Here is a 26,033-nt window from a genome sequence, read left to right as displayed (position 1 = left end):
TGGTTATTCAAGATTATCTGCAAACTAAGTTGTGAGCAGCACATGGAAACTATTTCAGTTTTAAGTGGGTCATGATTTCTGCAAAGAGACATTGCTGTCTATGTTTTTTCATGTATTTTGTTGCACTTTTAGCACCAAGGAAGACAAGGAAGTCATGCTATGCGGGGTCGTGATGAAATCTGAACAAGGTGGAAATTCTCACTCTCTCAGTGTCCATATACGGCCACCTGTGATCACTCTTCTGACTATAAACGGACATATATTTCCTTAAGTGCTGTTTTGCTTGACAAACATAACAAAAGCATTTTCATATTAATCTTTTAATAAAAAACACAACTTTTATGCCCCCATGTTTACCCATGGTATCAAACATGGTGTCAAATACCAATATTTTTAGATGGATAAAACAGCACTACAGGTAAAACGTGTTTTTGATTTAGGAGTGAACTGTCACTGTAATCCTAATTTTCAGCATGTCACCATGTTGTTAATCATAAATGTTTATAAGGAACTAACTATAGCTATAGTCTTTACTGATCAATGATTGTAACTAGTACTAGCCTAGCGAATGTAAACTAGGTTTTAACTGAAGTTAAACATTTGCTGAACTCTACATTTGGACATTTCTAACCATAAAGATGGGTTGTGTGTAAAATTGGCACATACTGTAGTCTGGGCACACATTAAACCTCAAACAAGCAGCATCAAAGCATGCACTGTTCTTCCTGTGCCACTGCCATTAATACATGAAGAATGGGTGCTCTTTGGGACAGGAGGTAATAGCCATCTTCTTCTCAAACTCAAACATGTCTTGAAGGAAAAACAGAGTGAAAACGAAGCACTAAAAAAAACAGTCTGTCATGAGTACAATGTCAGCAAAAGTTTATTAAAATCCCTCTTAAGTCTGACTTTAGGCCTCTTTTCAATTCATTCAGACCAAGGGAAACCCCTGACACACGCACACACATACACACACACAAACAGCATTTCCTCCCAATTATCCTGGGAAACTTTGACAAATCCTATGTAAACAGGATTAGCAGATTTCCATGACTGATGAATAATCAAAATCATCTTCAGTGGAGCTTTACATAGGGTAAAGGAAGCTAACAGACTGAGGAGAGTGAGAGGGAAAGGGGACAAATTCTCCAGACGGAACATGAACTTGCTCTCAACAGACTGTGATTGATTTCCCCCGAGGTGGTAAGTGAGATCCACTTAAAGGGCAGAGGAATTCAGTTCAGTTGGTAGAAAAGCTCTGAGACGTAAGAAAAAACATCTTACAAGTACCAGCTTGCTTCTCACTCGTGTTCACAAAACCAAACAAAAAGCCTTCTCAACTCAGTTACAGTAAAAATAATTGTCATACCTTGTTAGATCACATTAGAGGAAGTGAAGAAAATCCCAGCAGTGGTAAAGAAAAATGTGTTTTCCTTTAAAATTCTTTAAAATCATTTAACACCTTAGGTCAAACTAGGAAGTATGAGCCACAGACACACAGGAGCACAGTAACATGAACAATAGGTCTGTCAACAAAGCGCTATGATAGTAACTGCATTATCACAATGATGTTTGAATTGGCGCAATCAGAATGAGTAACACCGCATGATGTCATATCCCATATTGCAACTTTGATATGGGTGTGACGGTTTAAGATTACATGAACACAAAGGAAGCAACAGGACTGCCCAGAGTTTGAGATAAGAGGAAAATTATTAATATCGCTTGTAGCATCTCACTTATTTATATTGTAAGTCTTCTTTCGAAGATCATGGTGCAGCACTGACCCAAGTATAAAAGAAAAGTCTGTTGTTGATTTATTATACTGCCTCAGGTCTGTTCGATGGTTGCTCCGCATGCTTTTACCCAGGCAGTGTCCGAGCTACAATAGTCCCATTTTACACAACAAAATAAAGCTGCTCTCTCAGGAGACGCACTAATCTCTCTGAGTGCTGGTGATAACTGAAGTCAGATCAGGTCATACAGAGTCAGACTGTATTCATTAAGGAGGCTGAGGACACCTCTCCTCTGATAAGCTTTTATCAGGAGGAAAGCAATAAGTTTACGATTGAGGTTCAAATTATACAGCCATGACATTTCACATTGGTGGAATTAATTGATGCACAATTAGCAAGAAAAAAACTGAGTCTTGTCACTACATTCTAATGAGCAAACTATACCGCATAGAGATGAAGATCAGTTTGTTGTTTTTCAAAATACAGCTGCAGTGATTAGTCAGTTAATCAATTAGTTGATTGAAAAGAAATACAAAAATAATGACCAACTATTTTGATAATGAAGTCACAGAGGCGTCAGACTGTTGTTTTATAAAAACTTATATCCGCACCTGCTGGCTCACCTGCTGTTGTGATAACAGAATCAGCTTTGAAAAAAATCAAAAACACAAGGTGTGTTTTTTGGGGGATTTTATGAAACATTCTGCCGATGAAGAAAGTCAACAGAGCAGACACGTACTGGGAGAGAGAAGCAGGAAGGCGAGGCAAGCCAGTGTGTGTGCCTTAAGGTGGATTGTGAGGCTCAGTCTTGGTCAAATACCGACACTTTGAGTTTGTGGCTTGGCTCTGATAAAACCACCAAGCCACCACCAATGGCACCCATCACAGGTACACGGTCATTCTGTGAGAGATACCATTTATTTGACATTCTAGCGACTAAAAGCAAAATACACAATCATGAAAACAAACAGCAGACGAATCCTTAATAGAATGACTAACAAATGTTAGTTTCAGCCCTAGTGTTCCAATAAGGTGTGGGAGTATGAGAAAGACAAGCTGGTCACACATACCTCTCTCATCTGAGGAAAGCTCTCAACATGAGTTCATGTTTGTGTTGTTAACCATAAAAACATGAAGCTACTTTGATATGCAGAACAAGAATCCTCCACATTTTTCTGTTGTAGTTTTTAGTTAGATGGGGGAATTATTCATATGTTCTTTCTGCTTCATTTTTCCTTTCTGTGTCAAACTTTCTGCTCCTTCCTGTGCCTAATTTAAGCTGCATGGGCTGAATTATTCCAAGAAAACAGCACATCAACAGCAGGTCACTGTAACACTGTCAGTCGGTTGACCAGTATACCAGTTTTCTATCTTTAGATTGTGGTATTTGTTCATCATTACTAGGATAGCTCTGTACACATTGCTGGAACCAACAACTTCCTGATTTAATATGGCTGTTGGGCTTTAATTAAAGACTTCAGAGTTCAAGACGAAAACTACGAGGCACAGTGCATGACTTACAATGCTGTAACTGTGTTGCCTCTGAGTCAGGCACCACCTGAAATCTGAAACGGCGTGGACAGCACCAAAGTGCATCCAACCAGGTTTGACTGAACAGGTTTCAGCTAGTCATCATGAGGGACAAGAGACATGAACACCACAGTGTGTGTCACACATCTTAGCCTGGCTCCAGACATGGTCTCTCAGAGTCAGAGCCATTATAGGCATGGCTTAAATTGGATAAATCAGTATCAGTAGTTGCTGTATTCACCCAAAACTGACCCATATTCAGAAAGTGAATTTATTTAAACAGCTTCTAGCGACACAAGCAACAGAATTTCAGCTTGGATGTATCTCATTAAAATGCTGCTTTGGACTCAGTTGACTGTTGACTACTTCCTTAAAGTTTTTATGCACACAGGCTTTGGCTTTCGATCTAAGGAACACACAATTTCTGACACGGTTGCTCATCTTTTGTACTTATGATTCAACAGGGTGAGTTTCATGCCCAGCCTAGCCCAAGAAGTGCTTCAACAGCCAGTCACGTGACACTGTCGTTTTATGAAATTTCACAACTGCATGGCTTGTGTGAGGGATTTATTTGAGCCTTTACAGCTTAGTGTTCTCCTCCTTTTTATGTGGGATGGAAACCAAGTTTAATAGCCACACCTTTAATTCTTTAGCTCTTTTGCCGATGAAGTAAAGATAGTAGGTAAGATCTGAAGAAACATGTTTTTGAGAACGGTGCCTTTTTGACTGTCGGTAGGGTAAAGCCAATTTTAAGGCTGGCAGTGTTCCAGCTTTAACTGAGCTTTAGTTCTTGGCAAAGAGCAAACTTCTTGTGTACACATTTACACTGTCACACTGAATGACTAATGAGCCTCCCTCCTCCATAAATAAACAATGAAAACAAATAGGCAGAGAGGCAAATCTTACAGCTCAGAAGATCTTACAGTCCACTTATAGCTTGTTCCAAATCACTACACAGAGACTTCCTATTGATTTGGGGGAGGCTTCAGATTCTTTCGACAAGCAGATGCAAGTTGGTAGCATCGAGGACCAGGGCCTGCATTTATCAAGCATTTCAAAATCACTCCTAGAAATCGTGCACATCTGACAAGGACTAAAAATACTCAGAGACTTGAGAGTTATTTATGAGGCTTCCTACACAGCAGTTTCAGCAAAGGAGTGGAAGTCTCCTTTCAAAGCGAGTGACATCACTTTTATGCAAAACTGAGTTAAATTAGATTAAAATTAAAAGTCTTGTCATTTATTGTGATTAGTTGTAATGATTAAAGTCATTCAAAAGAGCCACAGGCTGTTAGATGATTGGATACAGAAATAAACATGGAGAAAGAATGATTACTTATTACATACTACTATTACAGCACACAAAGAATGTGTAGGTGTATCAAACAAACAACAAACAAAAAGGTAACTAACAATTATTTTCACAATTTATCTGTATGCTGATTATTGTTTCTAATAATAAAGGATTTTGAAACAATATACAACTTTGAAAAATCACAATATTCCAGAGGCCAAGGTGGCTTTAACATTTTTGTATCAATTCAAAACCCCAAAACATTCATTTTACAAAAACTTCTTAATTTAAGCATGGCAAGCAGATCAGATGTCACATTTCAGTATGAAGGACAATCAAGTTTTGGGCATTTTGCAGGAACAAGACAGAAAAGATTAATTGGTTGTCAAAATTTTGCTGATTAAGTCTCAGTAAGTCAATTACCAGATTTATTGTTGCTGCTCTTATAACAAAATGATCCCTTTCATTTAAGACAATGATCCAAATGCAGTACATGCGCTTGTTTTAATATCCTATAAAAACAGCATTACATCTTGACATCTGCACTATTACCACACAGTGAGCTGGGCTGGAGTCCATCTTATGTCGGTGCAAAAAGTACAAATCAGATCCATATCATAGCTCGCCGCTCTGCCATTGTGACATTTATACCAGTTTATTTTTCCCACCCCTGCATACACACACCATACCACCCACACACTCAATAAGGGCCGTCATCAGAGCTGTGGCAGGTAGCAATAAAGCTGTCACACGGGGAAGACGTGTTGAAAATGGTCTGGCTAAATCCAGCTACCTGACACAAGACGAAGACACAGAGGCAGAGACATCGCAATCATAACATCACAGTCAGAGTCGAGGGTGCATTTATCTGAACCACCAGCAGAGGTCTTTCAGGGGAAAAACAGCAGGCTGCCTCTCATCCAGAGAGGAGGAGGAATGCCTGCACACATCAGTTTGTGAATAGCAGCACAGAGGTGGGAAGGCTGCATTTATCCTTGAGCAAGTAGTGCTGATATTTAAACCAGGCTCTTGACTTCCAAAGACATTCATCCCTACTGCGGCAGGAACACATTGCAGAGGGCTGACAGCTGATTAGCCTGATGGATCACTATGTGGTGCAACCATTACTACAGTTATGAAGCCCCTGTCAGCTTACTCCACTGTGTACCTCATCTCTCTCACTCTCAAACACCCTCTTACTGAAACTGAAAGCAGGCTGCACAGAGCTGATATGCAGCATGAGAGGAGGGACAGATTGATTCTATTTCACCTTCTCCTTAAAGGTAATCTATGAAGTTTTTAACCACAAATGGCAAGGTGGAGTGATGTTTGGATGAGTAGGGCCATGCATTGTTTGAATGCTGAGGGCTGCCATCACGTGCACCACATACATTACTGCAGACTGCAGAGTGCAGTAACCCAACAAAACTAATGTAACAAATACAGGGTTTCAAATGCTCATGAAAGGTAGCTAGAACATTAATATAAAGATCATTACATACAATTACTGTACGTTTTACTTTTTTGTGTGTGTATATACTGCACAAAGGGGTGTTTTCATATATGGGTTGTCTCACTCCTGTACATTTCTGTACATTTTTTTATTGCAGCTCGTTACTGTTGTATTGTAAGAGACAAATATGGAATGGAATATCTTACCACAGAACAAGTACAAATAAATGGTGTATCATTTAAAAATTATTCCTTCTTCATGTTTCTTATGTAATTTATTTAACTTCTTTACATGTTTGTGTGTAATGTTGTTTAATGCTATTTTCAATCTATGAACATTCTTCTAGTCCTGCTTTTGGATTTTGGGCAATAGTAAACTTTGATGTGACTTGACTAGACAAGAACATATAGAATTTCTTTTAAAGAGGTTGTTTACAAATCCACTTCAGCCTAAGCAATTCTGACAATGAGGGCGAGATGGAAAAACAACCTCCTAAAATGCTGTGAACAGGCTACCTCCGATCCTGACAAACATCCGAAGTGAGAGGTTGGGCTTAGGCTACAGTAGCCATTCTCCTCAGCTATCTGTGAATCACCTGACCTCAGACGGACTCCGGGAAGCAGGGTGCCCTCAAGGCACCAATTTAGATCAAGGGATGCACATTTAGCTGTTTGTTCTTTCCAGGGTTTAGTTTTTACTGCACAAGTAGTTTGATTAGAGTCACAGAAAACATGGTAAAATTGCTGTCCCTCTTTACAAATGGATACACACTATGGCACATTCTTCTTGCGGTAACTGTAGTGATGGCATTCAGCTAGCGTGAGACACAATTGTACAATATCAATCACAGCAGGTATACATTACTCAGTGAGAGACTTGGCACGGAGTTCAAATATTTGTTCAAGCAGTGACGGCCTGATCCTAGGACAGAGCGTGGGAGAGGACTCTGACAGCAGAGGAGTCACTACCCAATAGTTGAGCAACAAATGCTGTGTGTTATCCAGTCACTGCCACCATTCATTCCTCCCTGTGCCCAGACAGAGGAGCAAATCCCCAGCAAGCAACTGAGCATTGCTACATGACTACAACTACAGTATAATGTCAGTGAGTGTATTTTTTGTTGCAATTAAGTTTGAAATATCTCTCCTCTCTCTAATCTGATGGGTCTGATGGTGCTAGTGCACCTCAGAGAACTTGGTGCTATTTGAAGCATTTGTGCTGACCTGAGTACTATTTATATCTGTCAAGTGTCCCATCTAGCAGCTGAATTTACAGCACACTCTAGTCATGATGGGCCTTGCACTAAACTCTGTGCACACAGACATGCAAGAGCCCCGATAAGTGGCGGTAAAAAGCAGTTTCAGTTTGGGTTGATGTTTGCCGGGAATAACCATGGAAGTCCTTCACACAGTTATGATATTACATAAGGACTTTTTTAGATGAATGGTTTCTACAAGTGCCAGCACTAAAGATGCATCCAATTTCTCCTAGATGTCATCCGGTAATTAGAGATAAGGTGAGGGCTACTGAATGTTCATAATGGACAGACAGCTATTTCTTACCAATTCTTGACATTCACTGTTCTCTGTTCTCATGAGCAAGAAAACCTCAGAGGGCCACAAAAGTCCAACGAGGGCCAATATACACAGACAACAATTGTGTGAGGATTATAAACTTAAAGAAGATTTATAGAAATAAACATGTCCTGCTGGGAGCGTACAATGTGTCTAGCCAAAACGGCATGTGTTGGGAATGGACAATTGTGAGAAACGTCAGGTCTACAGGGGGAGGAGAGCAGCTGACACTGCTGCCAGGACAGAGAAGAGCGAGGATAAGCCGAAGCCACAGGACCAGGAGGGTGTGATATTAATCCCTCCACCACTGCTGCTAAATTGAAAACTTGGCGTCAACCTGCACATCAATATAGCACTACACCCTTTATTCAATCCTCTGGGGGAGTGTGAAAAGGAGATACACCGCAATATTTTAGTGAAGCCTTTTCATGAAGGTGCGATCACCATGAAAACAGAAGCTCGGATTCTCTTTATGCTTTGCAGTTGTTGAAAAAAAGGAGAGCGCTGACTGCCTGTTTGGATGTGGATAAAGACAAATTCAGAGGCTGAATTTGTAACAATTTGTTTCAGGAAACAGTCGGCTGTTTCCAAAGCCCTCTGTGGACATTTTAACATGGTGCTCCAAGAGCTCACAGCTGTAGAACATTTGGGCAGAGTGGCAGCTTCCAAAAGCCGCCTAATCACCATCGACCATCTGGAAAACAACTGGGCCGTGCACTGTCCACTGGACTGAGGTAGAAAGACAAGAGAGACGGAGGGAGAAGGAACAAGATAAAGCCAGTAGGTAAATGCTTTGCCATGGCATGACATGACAGATGTATCATTTTACGAGCTTAAGAGATAACCATCACCTACATCACAGAACAGGTATCATTAAATCAAAGTAAAGGGATTTTGTCAGCAAATAGGAGTTGGTGTCTAACTGCACAAGTGCTGATCAGCTCTTGTTTTGTTTCTACTGGATCTCGCCCTAAGCAGCTTCAAGCAATACTAAGTTCCTCAACTAAACAGGCCCTTTAAAAGAAGTCAGTCGGGCTGGATGTAGAACATTTGACATAAGATCAGGGCAGAGAAACTCGAAGACACTCGAGTCCGTCTCACATATGGCTTAAGATTATATCTAGCAAAAACGTTCTCATTTGTGCCTCTCTGACTTGTTATCCCTCTCTCCTTGGTCCTGGCAATAAAACAATATCATCTCAAAATGACATGAGAATATATACCGTCTTGAATTTTGGAAATTGTTACAGTTTTGGCTTTCCCTGGTTTTGAAGGCTGTAATACAGTCAAGTGATGAAATGTTCTATATCCACCACTGTTTTACTTGTTCTAGTACTTATCTTTAACCACCCTCAGTTAATATATCCACATTACTGATGATTTTGTATCTAATACCTCACCGTTTTATATCATATTTAGAGGAGATTTCAAAATAGTGATATATACAGCCTAAAGATATGATGATACCGTTTTCAGGCCATATCGCCAACAATGTGGAGAACAGACAAAGGTACGCAGATTAGTATTGATGGAAAGCAAAGGAGTTCCCTAAGAAATCTGAAATAATTGTGACAAGGTTGTTATACTAGGTTTCCCTATGTAGATCTGATAATGTAAGGAAAATAATAGCTGACCCCAAGCAGCTGTCCAAGGACTGAACCTGGTACAACATCAGCAAAGCGTGGCTCATTGCAGATTACTGCAGGGATTACTCAAGTTCAACAGCTCTATCAGCATTAAATCAAAGACACCACACAACTAAGAGGCTTTAGGGCCAAAGAATTACTGTAGGCTGTGTGCTCCACTACTAAATCCAAGAGATAGGCCTACATTCATTCAATCAACATATATAGCCGAAGATTCATATTCCTATTCTTTAGTGCTGGATGTTAATCATTGCAGAGTTTGAGATTCAAGAAAAAGTGCATTTTGTAAAATGATGATAATCATTAAGGCTTGTACATACTCTGACAGTCAGAAAGTCTGGTATCAGATTACACCCAGAGAGCTGTCGCCGTCTTACTGATGGCAATGAGAAGCACTGTAGACAAGGAATCTTTTGATCCTATTAAAAGCAGGCACGCCTTTAGTTTTCAATCTCGAGAAAGGAATCGTTCTGAAAAGATAAAATGATTGCACACAATTTGTAAACAGCAAATGCAATTTAAAACTCAGGGATAGGTAGCCAAGAATATTATTCACAACAGCAGAGCATTACTTGGTCTGATGTGGATTTTCGCTGGGAAACTGCCTTAATCAGCACCTGGGGCAGCCACCGACATCAGAGGATCTCTTACACATATGTTCACACACAGAGCATCCAAACACCAAAACACATACACACTTTTCTTCCAGTGCTAGCCAGATGGCAGAGACCCCACAGAGACTGAAACGCGTGAGAGCAGTCTGAACTGCTCAAAGCCTGTCTGTCTCCCAGTCAGCACCCAGCCTCAGAACAGAGAGTTATGGAGCTCGAGACGGGGATGATGTACAGCAGATCCAGGTCCACTGGTTTCCCTCTTAAATCACATTACACACACAAGTGAAATGCATGAGTGCCGAGCACTGACAGAGTTAGTGAGTCAGCAGCCACAGCCATCAGAGCCTCCTCCTGCCAAGGGGGCGAGTAAACACTCTCTCTGAGCTTTACAGTTTGAATAAGACATTGTCCCTGATGTGCCATTTATTAACGCTAGTGTACAGGAACGAACATCTTACTTCTTTACAAACATACCACTAGACACTGCAAATGGCCTTTATGATTATGGTTAAGTTGAAAGTTCAAAATTGAAGATCCATTATCTATCACTCTTTTATGTTAAAGATTTAAAATGTAAGAATTCTAAATTAACATGTCTGAAAACAACAAGACCTTTATTATATATTTTGTTGAGTTGTGCACTGACATTATTCTAAAACGCAGATGGTGAGTGTATCTGTGTGTTTTAGGTCAATCACTACACTTAGCACTCACCACAGACTCCAGTTTCTCTTCTTTTACCCCCTCTCCTCTCTGCAACGTCACTATCATATAGTAAAGTAAGATTTCCTGCCCAGCCCCAGTCAACAGTCAACATTACAGTACACATACACCCACTGCTGCAGCCAGGTTGATAAATGGGAGTGAAGATAAAGAAAAAAGCTCTTGTCGGTAAATAGCTCCGGACCAGAACACAAATCAGTGTAATTCCTCCTAAGAGCTGGCCGGCTGTTACCAGCTGAGGAGCAGTTATGTGTGTCCCCTTCTACTCCACACAGCCCTCCCCACACAGCACTCTGCTAAGATCTATTTTTTCTGATGGGGAGAATCCGAGCAGCAGCAATTTCATATTGTGCATTTAAATCAGTGTATAATAAAAGTGGATTAGGTGGAAGCAAAGATTAGCATAACACAAGACAGAGTGGAATATCCTAAAGAGCTTGATCATATAACACTTCAAAGTGCAAGTTTTCTTCTATAATGGCAATTTTCCAAAGACAAAAATGTACATTTAAACTGTCATTCATCTTCTACAGTTCTGTTTATGGTTTCTTAAGAAGTTTCATGCTGTCTTTGTGTCTTTGTGTGTCAGTGCTCAAGTTCCCTCCAACATGCAAGACACGCAGGCTAGGTGAAAACTAATTTGCTCATAGGTGTGAATTAGGCCATAAGTCTCTGTGCAGCAGCTGTCCAGTGTGCACGGTGCCTCTCTCCCAGTGTATGCTGGAATTGGTTGAAGCTCCAGCAAAACAAATGAAAGAAACTGGCTCTGTGTTGACGCTATAATAAATCTCTTAAAGTACTTCAAGGTGCTACCAGCCAGAACACACACAAAGGAAGAGGCATATATGTGGGAGAGTGGATGGCTGCTACTGATTTAATTGAAAGAAAATGCAAAATGAGGAACATTTGTGAGCAGCAACCATGCACAGGATGTGGTTCATTAGGTTTGATTAGGTTTCATGTTAGTTTCAGCAATGACTGTTTTTGCTTGGTCCCGAATGTCTCTGAAGATATGTGATACTTATGCTGAATCACATCTTTTGGGAATGTATAGCCATTCCATGAAATTAAAATATTCTGGTCATGGTTTCCTGCACAACTTCAATCTCGTGTGACAGCTGCATCTAGCATCTTGCACTGAAGAACTGAAAATTCATGTGTGTTTTTACATAAAACTGTAACTTGTAATGAGCCACTGGTGGACCTGGCAGAGTTGCAGAGAGAATATTCCAGTGCTCCATGATTTAAAACAGTGGTTTAACATTCAAATATTGATTAGAGCCATCCTTAAAAGCATAAAAATAATTGATTCCTACATAGAAAATGGAGGCACATTACATTGAGGATTAACTGTGCAGTCACAATGATCCGGCCTGCAGCTGCAACCAAATGTAAAGTTTGGGAAGCAGAGAGCAGTTAATCACCGTGTAACTGAAACAAACACACTGATTGGTCGAAGCTTGATTTGACGCACCGGAGCGGGCACTAACTATAAAGCCAATATTTTGCCTGATAAAGTTTAATAAGCCTTTATGTGGAGGCCAAAATGATGTAATATACAGCCCTCTCCTGTATTCAATTCCATGCTGAGTCAAAACACTTGGTCACCTGTCTCACATTGTCACAACTGTGACAGGATTTTCAGGGTTATATAATCACGTCTGATATAAGGCTTTGCTCACAGATAAAAGCTTGGATTATTCCCTGAAGGGAAAGGAGAGCCCTTAAAGTCTGCCATAACTGTGTGTTATAACTGACAGTTATGGAGGGTTCATAGGGACTCCCCTTGTGTTTGCCCTAAAAGATTAAGACCTCAACTCTAAAATCTTCCTACATTCTAGGTGAAGCTACAGACAAAACCACTGCAAACCCACATCAGTGGAAATAAGAATCAGTGTGAGCTCAGTCCTCCGATTGTCCCCTAGCATTGGGGATTTTTCCTCACTTATGCAGATGTCACTCATGAATATCCCCTATGCTTGAAGTCTACAACATGTTAATCCATTCTTCAGATCTCTGATAAGGTGCCTCATTTTACTGATGCCCTTAAGTGTCAGTGTCGCAAGGAGCTACATATGCAGAGATAAAGCTCAAAAAGGGAAGATGCAAGACGAGAGCAGCGATACAAACAAACTCAGATGGGTGAAAACATATCCTCCTTGGCTAAGTCAACTATTAGCAAGTTCACCATGTCAACCTGAAAGTGATAATAAGTCAGTGTTGAGTTCACAGCTTGTCTCCACTGATATTGCAGGCTCATAATGACAAACAGAGGCTCTAATAGGTTATCAGTAAGAAACCACACGGTAATCAAAAAGGAGAATTTGATTATTTGTCTTTGAGAGATAATTACCACAACTGAATATCATTCACTGTAACCCGATGCTGTGTTTAAATGTGCAGTCAGCCAGTGAGTGGGCTTTCAAACCACAAAATGAGCCAACAGCTAAACAGAGATCCACCAGAGAGATTTCTGTTATACTTGGCCAAATTTCAATTGACATGCCTTCCTCTGTTCTGAGTGATGAATTATGCAGCAGCAGAAGTGAGCAGTCTAATGAAAGTGGTGGTTGCTGAGAAGGCTAGTACAATATTTATATTTTATGTTGCACTTTGCACTGATGATGATCCTGAAGCGGCAAATTGCCCTCACAGGATGCAGACAAAATGTCACCAAACAAAACATAAACAACTAGGCAGCAATCAAGCAAGACTCTTGCACTGTGGGGGTCAGCTGTTTGAGCCTCACTCATTAGCCTCAAAACAAGATGTCAGATATCTCATTGTGTAACCTACCGTAATTAGCATTGGCTTCTGCAGATAGGTTTTTCCCCTCCTTTTCCAGACAGATTAAAATGAGACAAGAATAGCAAACAACCGAGGGTGCTGGCAGGAGATCTGCACCTGTCTATTCATAAACATAATTGCTGTAAACACTTTCTGCATCGATGAGGCAACAAACTCCTAATTAGGGTCATCACTCCTTGACTAAAATATTAAGCCTTTTGTGCCAGCCAAACTGACTTCCTCACCACATTTATCCTGATACATATTACTGAAAAGCCTTCAAGACCTCTCATTAGGAGCCAGACAAACATTTTGACAAAAAATGCTGGTTCAATTGCCCAAATTATGTCTCCCCCATCTTGTTCAAAATGAGGCTTAAGTTAAAATGTGGGATTATGTGCTACAGAGATAAAATGGAAAGCAAAAATCTGCCAGATGGCACAGTCTCATCAAAACGCTGTTTACGTCACAAACAAAAACAAACTGAGCAGATACTGCACTCCGGGTGGCTTTAGAATTTATTAGAAGACCCGAGAGAGGAACATAGATAATATATCCTGAACATAAAATGTCCGGTGGCTCGACTCTCCCTGTAGTATCCTGCACAGAGCCTCTGCAACATACAGTTTTTTGCATGTGTGCAAAACATCTTTGTATCAGAGAGCAGATCTTTGCACAGAAGTGTAGTTCAATCTCAAGACAGGGTACAAAGCAGCAGATGGGTAACCTAAGAAGAAGGTGTTGGTTACTCTGACATTTGGATTATACTGTTTCAACTGTTGGAGGACGAATGCAGCAGATTGGATAGATGGATGGAGTTCAGTGTTCTCTGATTTATTGCCAAGTTAAGCATTGGAGGCCAGGGCCAAAAGCCACTAGCTTAAAATCTTGAATATATTAGGTATAATGGGTGGGTGCTATTGACCCGTTACTCTCTCCTCAATGAGCCACAGCAGATGGGCACACACTCAGTATCGATAATGATGCTGAGTGTGTGTGTGTGTGTGTGTGTGCATGTGTGTGCGTGTGTGTGTGTGATGGTTATGTGGAAAAACAAACAAGCACATTTGAAAAGAAAAATTGAATGGCATTGAAACTGAAGTCTTTAACTGTAGCATCTTAACAAAAGGAGCATTATTCACAGCTTGCAGTCTCATCTGACTTGGAAACAAAACCGTCACAACAAACTGATGTTAGTAATACACGTCTGCCTGTGAATGAAATTCACAGGCAAATAGTTTGCAGATTTACACCTCCTCATGATCTCATTCTTTGCTGGTGGGGGAGCAAGCACCAGCCAGTTGACACATGGTTCCCAAAACTGGAAAGACATGTTGGCATCGGGCCACCTGCTAACAACAGAGACACCCAGAAGAGACTGCCCAGTCTGAGGAGAGCAGTAAGCATGACTGATTCAATTAACATCTGCACTGACCTTCACTCATTCAAAACTCACTGTACCATGAAATAATCAAATCCCGGGATGGGCCATGCCTCTTGTCTATGCTATCACACCAACAATCTGCACCTTCCATCCTCCTGAACACATCCCGTCAGAAGACAGCCTACGTCAGCACAATCTGCTCCTTGATGCTCACACTGTGTCACCCGATGGTAACAGCCAAGCCACACAGCCAGCATGTGAATGGGCCAGATCCTTTCACAGGCTCAAAAAAGCCTCGAGTCACATAAATGAATCAATAATCCAGAGCCTGTGAACAAGCGGAGGATGCTGATTTGCTGGTTAATCTATTTGCCCCATGTTTACAATGCATAAATACAACCCATAACTAGCTAAACTTAACAACATTGAAGACATAGTAATGATCACCTTCTGTCAAACATAAGGAATAGACTTATCCAGCTGTCATCAGACTAATGGTCTTGGATAGTTTTCAGAGGATTTTATTGGCAGCCTCACATAAAGCCTCAAAATGCCCCAAGTACGGTCCAAGACAGTTATCGCATAAACCTGTCAACATGTCTCTCAGTCAAAACGATGAGTCATGTTAGAATTAATAGGCAAGGTTTTATGTAGCCCAGTTACTCAAGTTTAAGTATGTCTGAGATACACCGTCATCAATTAGGACTGACAAATTGATCACTGACTTGTTTATCAGTACATGCGGCCAGCCTAAATACACAAATACATACATAACTACAGTTTAAGTGTGAAACAATAAAGAGGAACCAGTAAACATTCTGGGAGGATGTGTCTTGCTTAAGTGGTCCAAACAAGCCAGGCTGTGATAGCCTCAGTCAAATGTAGACCAATTATCTCCATTTCCACTTTCCAAACAGTATTGTCTACCCAATAAGCAGACAATATAGAATGTAAAGGCACTACACATAACATTTTTTACATGAAGAATATGAGAAGAAAATCTCATTTAGAGCTCAAGCTTGAGCCTCCAGCTTCAAGTTAGTCATCTTCATGCAGTCTTCAAATATAAATGACAGGCATTAGAGGCAAGTGACATGCAGCACTAACGAGTGACAGAGGGGAAGGAGGTTAAGAGAGGATTGAGGGACACTAATGGGGGAAAGAATAAGGTAATCTATTGAACTGCGGTGTGTGTTTTTGGCATGGACACATGCTAAATTCACAATATCCTGTACAAATGAATGCCACAGAATGATCCATCCCGTTGCTTTAAAAGTTTTCGCACTACACAGACATAAGTCATTTTAGTCACTTTGCTGGTAAGATCAAGGCTAAAACAAGGGGATATGCTGTTGCCCTTTAATTTGTGGCTAAATTCAGTCAGCTGATGCCATTTTTTTGTTTGAGGTTTTCCTTTAATCGTGACTTGTAATTACAGGTGACACCTTCTTCTTTGCAGACTAACAAATAAAACCATGGGTCCTCTGTGGAGCAATGGTGCATCAGCTAAAACATGGTTGCTATAAATTGTCTACTTCACTTTTCAGATAATCAATAGGGCTTACTATTGCTGTTAAGATAACTGAGGGAGATTTTCAATTTCTGTAACCATACCACCTAACATTACATTTCAGCTGAGGTAGCACATATTAAACAAATGATTCAATAATAAATGTAACATTCGTGGTAAAACTAGCATTACAGCCTTGTGGATGTTTGCCTATGCGCACAAGTCAAGTTGCAGTTTACATTAATGTCTGTCCAGATGCATATTATATATGTAGTGAAGGAATTTAACAGGTAATATAATAAGCATGGGTCCATGTGAGATAGAGGTTATTAACACACTGACATGCATGATTCCAGTAAATAATTTCCAGTGAGAAACATGCGGTCTTCAGTTGGAGACTATCTTTATAGAGTACAGAGGACAGATAGAGAGCCTCACATCACATGGTTCATTGACAATCACCTGAAGCTCAATATCAGCAAAATCAGCTAGTCTGTGGTGAACTACAGCAGCTGTATGTCTATTTGTGGGTAAGTTCATTGTGGGACACAAAAGTCAGACTGCATGTGTTCACATGCTTGGCCAATAAAGCTGATTATGAGAGAACACTGTAAAATACGGATGCCTCACTCACTCACACACATGCACACGGACACACACACACACACACCACGGTGAAGGTGGGCTGCCAAATGTGAAATATGGTCATAATCCCTCCTTCTGTTACAGACTTACAGCACTGAATAGTGGCCAGAAAAGTGCATTTTGCATTCCATGATGTTGAAGTTAACATCATCACTACATTATCTTATCCTATTACACATTTGTGTGAAATTCTGTCATAATTAGCATACTGGGGAGGAATAGACCAATCATGCAACTCTATGTACAACTCACAAAACCATCTTTTGGAGCAGTTACACATCAAGTGCCTGTAAACACTGACTAATCTGAATCTGCAAAATAACTAGTAACTAAAGCTATCAAATAAATATAATAGTAAAAAGAAATAGAAAATAGAAATACTCAAGTAAAGCTCTGCAAAATTGTAAGTAAGTACAGTACTTGAGTAAATTGTACTTGTGGCTATTATACATTTTGACACTAAATTTTCTTTTTTTACGGCAAATGTATCTTTGCGCGCAAATATCAGTTATTCGTCTACTTTATTACTAATAATCAGTTTCTGTATAAACATATTGGTATTTCCCTTATATGGGGTCCACAAAAGGTGTTTGTCAGGTCACAGTGATATTGACCTTTTGCCACTAAAATTTAATACAATGGATGGATTGACAGATGCCACAACTATTATTTGGTAGGGAGGCGTCAAATTGTGTAAACACATATTCCCTTAATCACTACCGTCTAGACTATAGCTAAACCTTGTGTACAGCAGGTTTATCTTGTTTTTCCTGCATATAGCACTGACCTCACCTACGTAATGTGAAGAGGAAACAGCTACATGGTTAAGATTAAAACAAAGCTACAAACTAATCTGCAGCTAATAAGAACATACAACATTTGAATTCATATTCAAATTACTCCTTCAATACAAGTATGAACTTGTCTCACAACTTAAAAATGTGTCTAAAATATAGGTACTAGAGAAAACAAATGGTTTCTCACTTCCAAAATTCAGTCTGCACTACTTGCAGGAGACCGCATGATTGGTTTTGGAACTTTTTTTTACAGAACAAATTACCATGTCATTGAACTGTGCCAGAATCACAGTGATCAACTAATGAATGTGGTCTCCAAGTCTGTTTTGCACTGAGAAGCTGTGATAAAATACTTGAATATAAAATTACTGCCTTTCAGTCAGACTGCCTGGCAACCTGCCACATGAAGCGCCTCAAATTCATGAGGAAGTCAAAGACGGAGAGGGGATTCGGTGAGGATAATAAGGCATAATATCCTAAATTCGTAGCCAGTGTATTGCAGTGTCTTCAATCACACAGAGCCATTCTTGTATTTTGGCAGAGAAATCCATCTGTAGAATACCAACACCTGCTGTGTGAGAGCAGTTTTTTAGTAGGACATTCAAAATAACAAAATATTTCAACTCATATGCTTGGATTAAAAACATTCTGAGGACAGACGATGAATCAGTGCTGACTGAATGACAGTGGTTAAGATCTCTTTTCATTAGCAGCATGCATCAGGCTACCACGGAAGAAAGGGAAGAAAATGTGAAATATAGTGTAGTTCAGCAGCTTTATGACATAGCAAACTATGAATGTAGCTTATGTAGACTCTGGTCTTCAAACACAGAGGGGCACACACTAAGAAAAAATAACATGTTTTCATAGACATGGATGATATATCACATTTTCTCCAGCCCACACAACACAAACAAATGAGCAAACTGGGGATAAGATGTTCAAACAAAATCAATGGAAAAGACTTAGATAAGCATGTAATACCCTCTGTTGGCATGTATAGGTAGGATTATTTTCCAGCATCTACTTAAGACAAGTGTCATTTTGAAATGTAGACCATATAAACTCAAACTGGGAGGATAACAGCATTATCTTATTAACTGTTAAAAGAACAACATAACACTTTAAGCACAACTCTCCAAGTAGGCTCAGCTCTGAGCACGGTGAGTCTGAATGAATAAAATTAGCTCTCAAGAAGACAACAACCACACTTTGCCCATGTCTGTCTAGTATTTGCACAATGTTCCTTTGTAATCATTAACTTTTGCGATAGGCTTCCACTGAGCAAATAGGGAGTAAAGGTTCCAAATTTATGACCATGCAATATTTACTTGTATTACACAGTTGTTTTCAGGGATTAAGGCAGCCTTTGAATGTGGCTTCATTCATTTGAGGTGATGAAACCAATGGTCATAAATAAGTGTCATAATGATGGTGACATGCACAGTGGAACTGCCTTGAATTCATATGGTATGTTTAGATACTGTATGCAGTTTTTCTAGGGTTATGACTGGTGTGTATCTTGAGGACCGAGGCTGTTAAACTCACTTGATAAAGCACCGTGCACCCTCGAAAGTATATCCTTCTTCCCATCCAGTGGGTAGGTCTGTGAAAGAGGGTGGACAAAAACATGTGAACACAAAATGGGTGGAACAAACAGCTGTTGTGCGTATTAAATTAACTGGGGCTATGCAATACCAGCTGTCATTTCAAACACTGCAATACAAAGCTGCAACGATTAGTCAATCACACTATCATTCGACCAAAAAATATTACTCAGCGGCTATTTTAAACATGCATTTATCGTTTCAGTCATTTTCAAGCAAGAATAACACAAAATTAACTATTTGTAATTTCTCAAATGTGAGGATTTGCTGCTTTTTTATGCAAGTCTGTAAACTGAGACATTAAGCAATTCCTGAATATCACTTTTAGGGTATCAACAACAATTTCTGTTATTCATTTCTGTTATCAATTATTAATTGATCTAGTTATCAAACACTAGCAACAAACAAGTGTAACAGAGGCTGGGATATTTTACAGTTAAACAACAAACTTTACTGTCTAAAATGACATGAAACTTCACTAAGAATATAATAATCATAAGATATCCCAAGCATTGTTTTTCCATCATAGTCTAAAAAGAGAAGTTTCATTTCGCTGCATGTAAGGCAACATATACAATATATAGTAGTTGTCATAGGCCTTCAATACATCAGTCTGGCTCTATTGTTCACATTGTTTGTTTTGTCAGACCACCAGTCCAAAACCAAAAGATATTCCACTCAACTAAGACTAGTGGAAGACCATTATTGGCCCTGATATCTGGGCCGATATTCAGCATTTTCCGATCATCGGTATAAATGATTTTTCTGTCGGATTGCCAATAAAATAATCTAATTTAAAACATGCTACTTTGGCTCTAAAGCAGGCTCTTCTCACAAATCGGGTCCACAGTAGCATCCAATTGGTATCATGTCACAATAGTAGCCTATAAACACTGAATATTTGACTCTGCAAAGTAACTAGTAATTAAATAACACTAAATAATTGTTGTCGAGAGGAAGTACTTTAGAACTTGATTGAACTGTACTTAGGTTTTTTTAACACATTTTTTAAGTTTGCTGGACTAAATCCATGAAGAAAATAGATGCAACTTGAACCCCACTGAGATGTAGCAGCCACTCAGTGACATCAGTGGAAATGCTTTGAAGAGACATGAGGAGGAGGCTGCTACACAGATAGTCGCGTGTAGGCTATGATATACCGCAAGGAGCTAAATTAACAATGCACCACATTGCGTTGAAGATTGGTGAAGAGATTTTTGAAGCGGACTCGCAGACGAAGCTAATTTTGTAGATTTACGGCTAACCTTTACTAGCTCTCCAGCCCACAGCAGCTGTTGCTGTGTACCTGTCAAACTGTGTAGGGGATCAATTTAACACCAACGGCAGGCATGAGACGAGCCAGACGGTCAACTGAAGCTGTTGGATTGTCTAAAGAAACAACATAAATACTGTTCATTTTTTTTTATGTATTTACATGCGGGTGGTTGTTCGCGAAAGTCGCCGTTGAACAAGTTGACAACAAGCTAACGTCCACTCGTCAACTTCACTGACAGACCTGAGCGACGGGGCAGAGGCTCACGAGGAAGTGGCACGAGCAGGGCACAGAGGTGGGCACGGGAGGGTGTTACACTTTTTTAAACAGCACGAGCGACGAAAGCCCACTCACGCGTTATGAAACGAGGCACGGGTGTCACAGCCTCTCTCCCGCTGTGGGAAACATCGTTTTTTTAGGGGAAGGAGGGGGAGACAAACAACTGCACATGACGGCGAACACGAGCGGCGGTTAAACAACGGCACAGAAAAAAAAAACAAACTTGACGGTAAGGTGACACCTTACCTGGAGTTTTCCTGTGTCCGGTTATTACCGCCTCGCCACTTATTGGATGCAGCCAGGTTGTACTCTTGGCTTCTTCGCTGTTGAGAGAGAAGAGAGAGGGAAATATCATTCATTACACGGGCGACTTTGTTCGAGCCAGAAAAAAAAAACGGTGCAGACATGACCCGAGACGCTTTTCGGTTTTCCCTTAATTACTTGATAAAGAAGACGCGTCCGTCCCGAGTAACCCCATAACTCCAGGAAGAAGGGAGACAAGAAATCCAGTCGGGTTGTAGGTCCGCCGCCATGTCTGGCAATACTGTATGACAGTCGCGCGGCTCCGCTCTCTCTCCCTCTCTCCACCAGGCAGCGCGTACACGGAAACCTTGGCAACGGCGGATGGCTGAGCGGAGGGCAGGAGCCCGGGGGGGGTGAGGGCAGGCAGGTACAGTCAGCTCGTCGGCTGCGGTTATTTGATTGACAGACGTGTCGCATGCGTTAACTGACAGGCAAAGTTGTTGTTTATATTTGTGGGATGTCACTGGTTGAATGCCCAACTTTTGTGTGTGTGTTGTCTTTTGTGTTGGTTGTGGATCTACATCGTCCTGAACAAAGACTCCCCCCCTACTGTGAACAACCATGGGGGCAGGGCAGGATTAACCTGTTCAGAGGCCCCCAGGGCAAGATCTATCCACTGGGCCCCTCTGTGTCTTCTTCACAGACTGGTGGAAGGAAAAGGCACAGGTGTTGCTACTACAATTAATGATGGCTCCTTTTGAAGCGTCCCAGCAAGACTCCGATGTGTGACACTAAGCCAGTCTGCACACCACAGGGATGCTGATAAAAGGATTGTTGCAGATTAATCTGATATTTGACAACTAATCAATAATTGCAGCTCTGCTGTACAGTAAAACAGGCAGCAGAGCCAGGCAGGAATAAAGTATTATACATCTTGTACAAATGGGCTGGAGCTCAAGCTCTTAAGATTAATGTGTCTGTTAAATATCTAAACAAACATAATGAGACACTGATGTGTGCCACTGAGCTGATCTGCACACTACAGCTGATGCTGAAAAAGAAGAAGCTACCAGAAATGCACAAATTAATTTCATTATCAAGAGTGTTGCTGTGATGGTGTATGTTTGAAGGTTAATCTGGATTGGCAAAGGGCCTACGGAATTTTGGATTATTGTGGGAATTCGATTCAAGGCGATGGTGCTTGCCTTCAAGGCCATCAACGGAACTGCACCTGTCTACCTCCAAACACTGGTCAGACCACACGCCCCGGCGCAAGCACTTCGCTTTACTAGATCAGCTGGCAGGCTGGCACTGCCATCGCTGAGAGCAGACAACCCCCCACCCCACCCCCACAGACCCACAGGTTGTACACAATAAAAAGCTACACAAATAGATACAAATTCTGCCATACCAGCATGCAGACCTTGCTCTTTTTGTATTCACAATTGGCCGTCGCAGCTGTAGCTTATATGGGCTCGCAGGCACAGCAGACAAGCCAGGTGGCAGAGCAAAAGTACTAACTTCTCTCCTGGACTAATCTTGTGCAGCACTCTATGCCCGCGCTTCTCCTGTAGTGACCTGTCGAAATGTCATTAGTGAAAAAGGCTTATGAAGGAACAAAGTGTTCCTCACCGTCACTGTTAGTGTGCACTGTTGCTGAAATGCAGTTTTCTGGGTGGTAATCTGATTAAGCACATCAATTTATGGATTCTGCATACCTAACAGGGAAAGTGGGCAACTGCCCAGGGGCTCCAGGATCCTGGAAAGCCTCAAATTCACTACATGCATATTAGTTGGTTTTGACCATTTGACTAATTGTAAAATGGGCCCTACTGATGGCTAAGGTGTCTAAGGAGTGGATGTTCTGTTGTTTATATTTAGTCATACACAAACGGACATTGATAATAAGGGTGGTAAAGAGAGACAAAAAAGGCTCATGAGAATGTTTTAATGAAAATAGCTTCATCCAGGAGGATTATGTGAAGAGCAGTCACGTTTCCCTGCCTCATCATTTCTGTCCCTTTTTTCAAGAAAAATGACCTGTTGCCTTGGTACCAGCCCTAGTACCAAAAGTGAGAATAAGTAAATGTAAGAATCATTGATAGTTTTTTCTGTAACTAAGCAACCAGCCACATCTGCTTCCTGTTAACACTAGGACGCGCATGCCCAGTGTACATGAATGTTCATGTGATATGTGCTCTCAGGTGTGTCGGCTGTAAAACGCTAATCTCGCTCCCTCCTCATTCCCCTCTCGAATGTCTACAATATAATACAATGCCTAAAAAATGTAAAACAAATAATGAGGGTTTTTTTTGACACAAGGGCCCTCTTAAAGACTGAATGTCTGGCAACAGCAGGGGCCACTTTGAGTCTCTTCTCATCCCAGGTGGTATTGTGCGTTTGTGGCACATATTCCAAAACAAACAATCAGTTAAGTCAGAACAAACCAGATGTCACACAAACACAGTAAGCCTGCAGCTTTTTGCGGTCCCTTGAGCTCTGGCGTCCAGGGGCAGTTATCAGCTTTTTACTTGTCTTGCACTGGGCTGAAGACTGGCATACACACACAACGTGCTGCTGAACACTTTGAACTTTACCTTTAGGTTCTTGGTCTCCACCTTCTGTCATTGTGCTGTGGAACTGCAGCATCAGCCATTCACGCCGTACAAAGACAAGTCATCCAACACCGCTGTGCCTGGCCTGTTTGTGCCTGGCATTGTGTTGCATTGTGTTCTGGACACATGGTAAGCCACTGCTTTTGAGGCAGCTAGTGGTGTTGGTGGTGGTGATGGTGGTGGGAAGTGGACGTATCTGCCAACTGCCAGGTCATCCACTTTGGAGAATAGCACTAAAGAGAGGGGAAACAGGCAGTTAGGCACTGGTGCCTCTCCTAGACAGATGTCAAACACAGCGTCCTTTGTTTTACTCACCTGGGGGAAAAGCAGCACAGCGTTATAGTTATATGGCACACAAAATAACTGCTTGTTTCCCCCCAGGTAGTCAAGACAATGGTCCATGAGATGAAACATAATATTCAAAAAAGCTGAGCGTCATGATTGAGTGAGTGCAGAGGCTGTTTTGCATAACACACAGCTAAATACATTCCATCCTCTAAAATGTGTATCGTATAGATTTGATTCTGACATTCAGACGTTTTTGAACAGTTTAAGTATTCTTTCAAGGAGATACCTTACTTGCCCAATTCCCACCTCCTGCATCTCTGTTGAATCTCTTTCGGAATATCTATGAATAAGATCCATTAGGTGGAAATGATTGGATTAGAGCCTGATACCTGCCTGCATGCATACTCGTGGGATCTTAAAGTGAGGTAGTGTCTGAAAGCCCGAGTTCCTGCATCTCAGTTTTCCAGTAGGCAAATCTTCCCTAAGTCTTGCCGTTTTTAACATTCAGAAAGGAGAAGTGAAACATGACGCAAGCACTATCTCCTTTTCCTGACTTTTAAAATGACAGGCCAACCTGATGACACACAAAGCTTAGCATCAATATATATACTATGAAAGTATTTATTGAGAAAGCTAAGAAAGCTCATTTAAAATTCAGTTTCATTTTCATACATGTGATTTCATATACTTCACAGGTGCCCTGGTCAGTATGCAAGTTTCCATGGACTTGTATTTCCAAGGTCTGACAGTACTGACATAACAGAAAGTCCAGCACCGCAGGTCAGCTCATGTAATTCTTCTTTTGGCAGGAGTAGACATTTCTCAACTCCAGCCCACAGTTGCCAGGGTGAATGATAAATGCTTCTCTGCACTGTAGCATATCATCAGCACTCAAGCAATCCAATACCATTTAGTTTAAGTGGGAGCCTAAATGAGAGTGACAGAGTATGTTGGTCTTTCTGCATAAAGGTAAAGCTTGGAGTGCAGAATGTGCATGTGGAGGCTGTGTGTAAACCTTTGTGAAGAGCACAGAGTTGGGTAATAGAAAATGGAAATACACGGAGGAACAAGCCAAACAGATCTGCAGCCATTAAGTCCTTGACCCCCGTGGATTTGCTTATTCATTTTGTCAGGCACTCATTTCTCTGGGATCCACTAAATGTCACACTATACTTAACTGAGCCTCCGGTCATAATGTGATGCAAATCCAAAATTGACTCTGCAGAGAATTTGGAAGATCAGAAACAGAAACACTTTCCTGTTGCTCGCACACACAGGGTTTTCTTTGCATCCTTGTTTTAGACAGAATAAAAGAAAAACAAACTCAAATGAATAAAACAATACCTCCATCTTCTCAAAGACTCAATTCAGCTCGAAAATATTAATTCATGTCCTGAAGGAGACTGCGGGTCTGAATAAATAAATGCAAGAGAGTCATTGTTAAGCACATACAGTGTTGTGTCTGGTTAACATCGTGCAGCGTATTCTTACATAATTCCTCCATGCTCTGCAAGGCGAGGGGTTCTCTGCTCAGCGACACGGGCCAGGCTCGAGGCATCAGAATGTAATTAATGGTTGCACATTATCAAGCAGCTGTTGGAGGGGCTTTGTTCCGGTGCCAGCTCAGCAGTAGCCTCGTGCCTGTCTGTGCTAGGTAAGAGGGAGGACTCTCCTCTTTAGACTGGAGCTGATCGGCATCTGTGCAGACTTCTCATCTGCTGGCATCAAAAGCCTTTACAGATAGAGCCATCTCTCAGCCTGAATACAGTGCTTTGAAATTAGTGGAATGGAAATGAGGGACATTTTATTACATTGCCACTTAACTGCTGCTAAGGGAAAACTGCTCATTCTTTGATTAGATAAAAATAACAGTTCCTAATATAGCCTCAGGAGGTAACGTTCAGCCCTGAAGTACAGTGTAAAATTAACTGACTGGGCACAATAACTTACTATGGAACTGTATTTAGATATTGCTCAATGATGTGAACATGATGTCATCTTTGCTGCTCTGATTGCAACACACGGTATCATTTGA

At 41.0% G+C, this 26,033-nt stretch overlaps 1 protein-coding gene across 12 annotated transcripts in view; it reads right to left on the bottom strand.

The window, feature by feature from the left end:
- Positions 1–22,001, bottom strand: part of LOC119024272 (pleckstrin homology domain-containing family A member 5-like) — an 85,641-nt gene extending 63,640 nt beyond the window's left edge. For 11 of the 12 annotated variants that reach the window (XM_037106867.1, XM_037106864.1, XM_037106865.1 and 8 more), the window contains exons 1-3: positions 21,294–21,746; positions 21,099–21,175; positions 19,242–19,299 (exon numbers count right to left, since the gene is read on the bottom strand). In XM_037106867.1, the coding sequence (XP_036962762.1) occupies positions 19,242–19,299; positions 21,099–21,175; positions 21,294–21,718 (560 nt within the window). In that variant the 5' untranslated portion in view covers positions 21,719–21,746. Of the gene's footprint in view, positions 1–19,241; positions 19,300–21,098; positions 21,176–21,293 lie in introns of all 12 variants that reach the window. The other variant, XM_037106863.1, reaches the window with a different exon arrangement.
- Between the last annotated feature and the right edge of the window lie 4,032 nt (positions 22,002–26,033).

This window comes from Acanthopagrus latus, chromosome 8 (genome assembly GCF_904848185.1).
Source record: "Acanthopagrus latus isolate v.2019 chromosome 8, fAcaLat1.1, whole genome shotgun sequence".
NCBI classification, from domain to species: Eukaryota; Metazoa; Chordata; class Actinopteri; order Spariformes; family Sparidae; genus Acanthopagrus; species Acanthopagrus latus.
The sequence above is the reverse complement of the archived record's forward strand: the minus strand, read 5'-3'. Positions and strand labels throughout refer to the sequence as shown.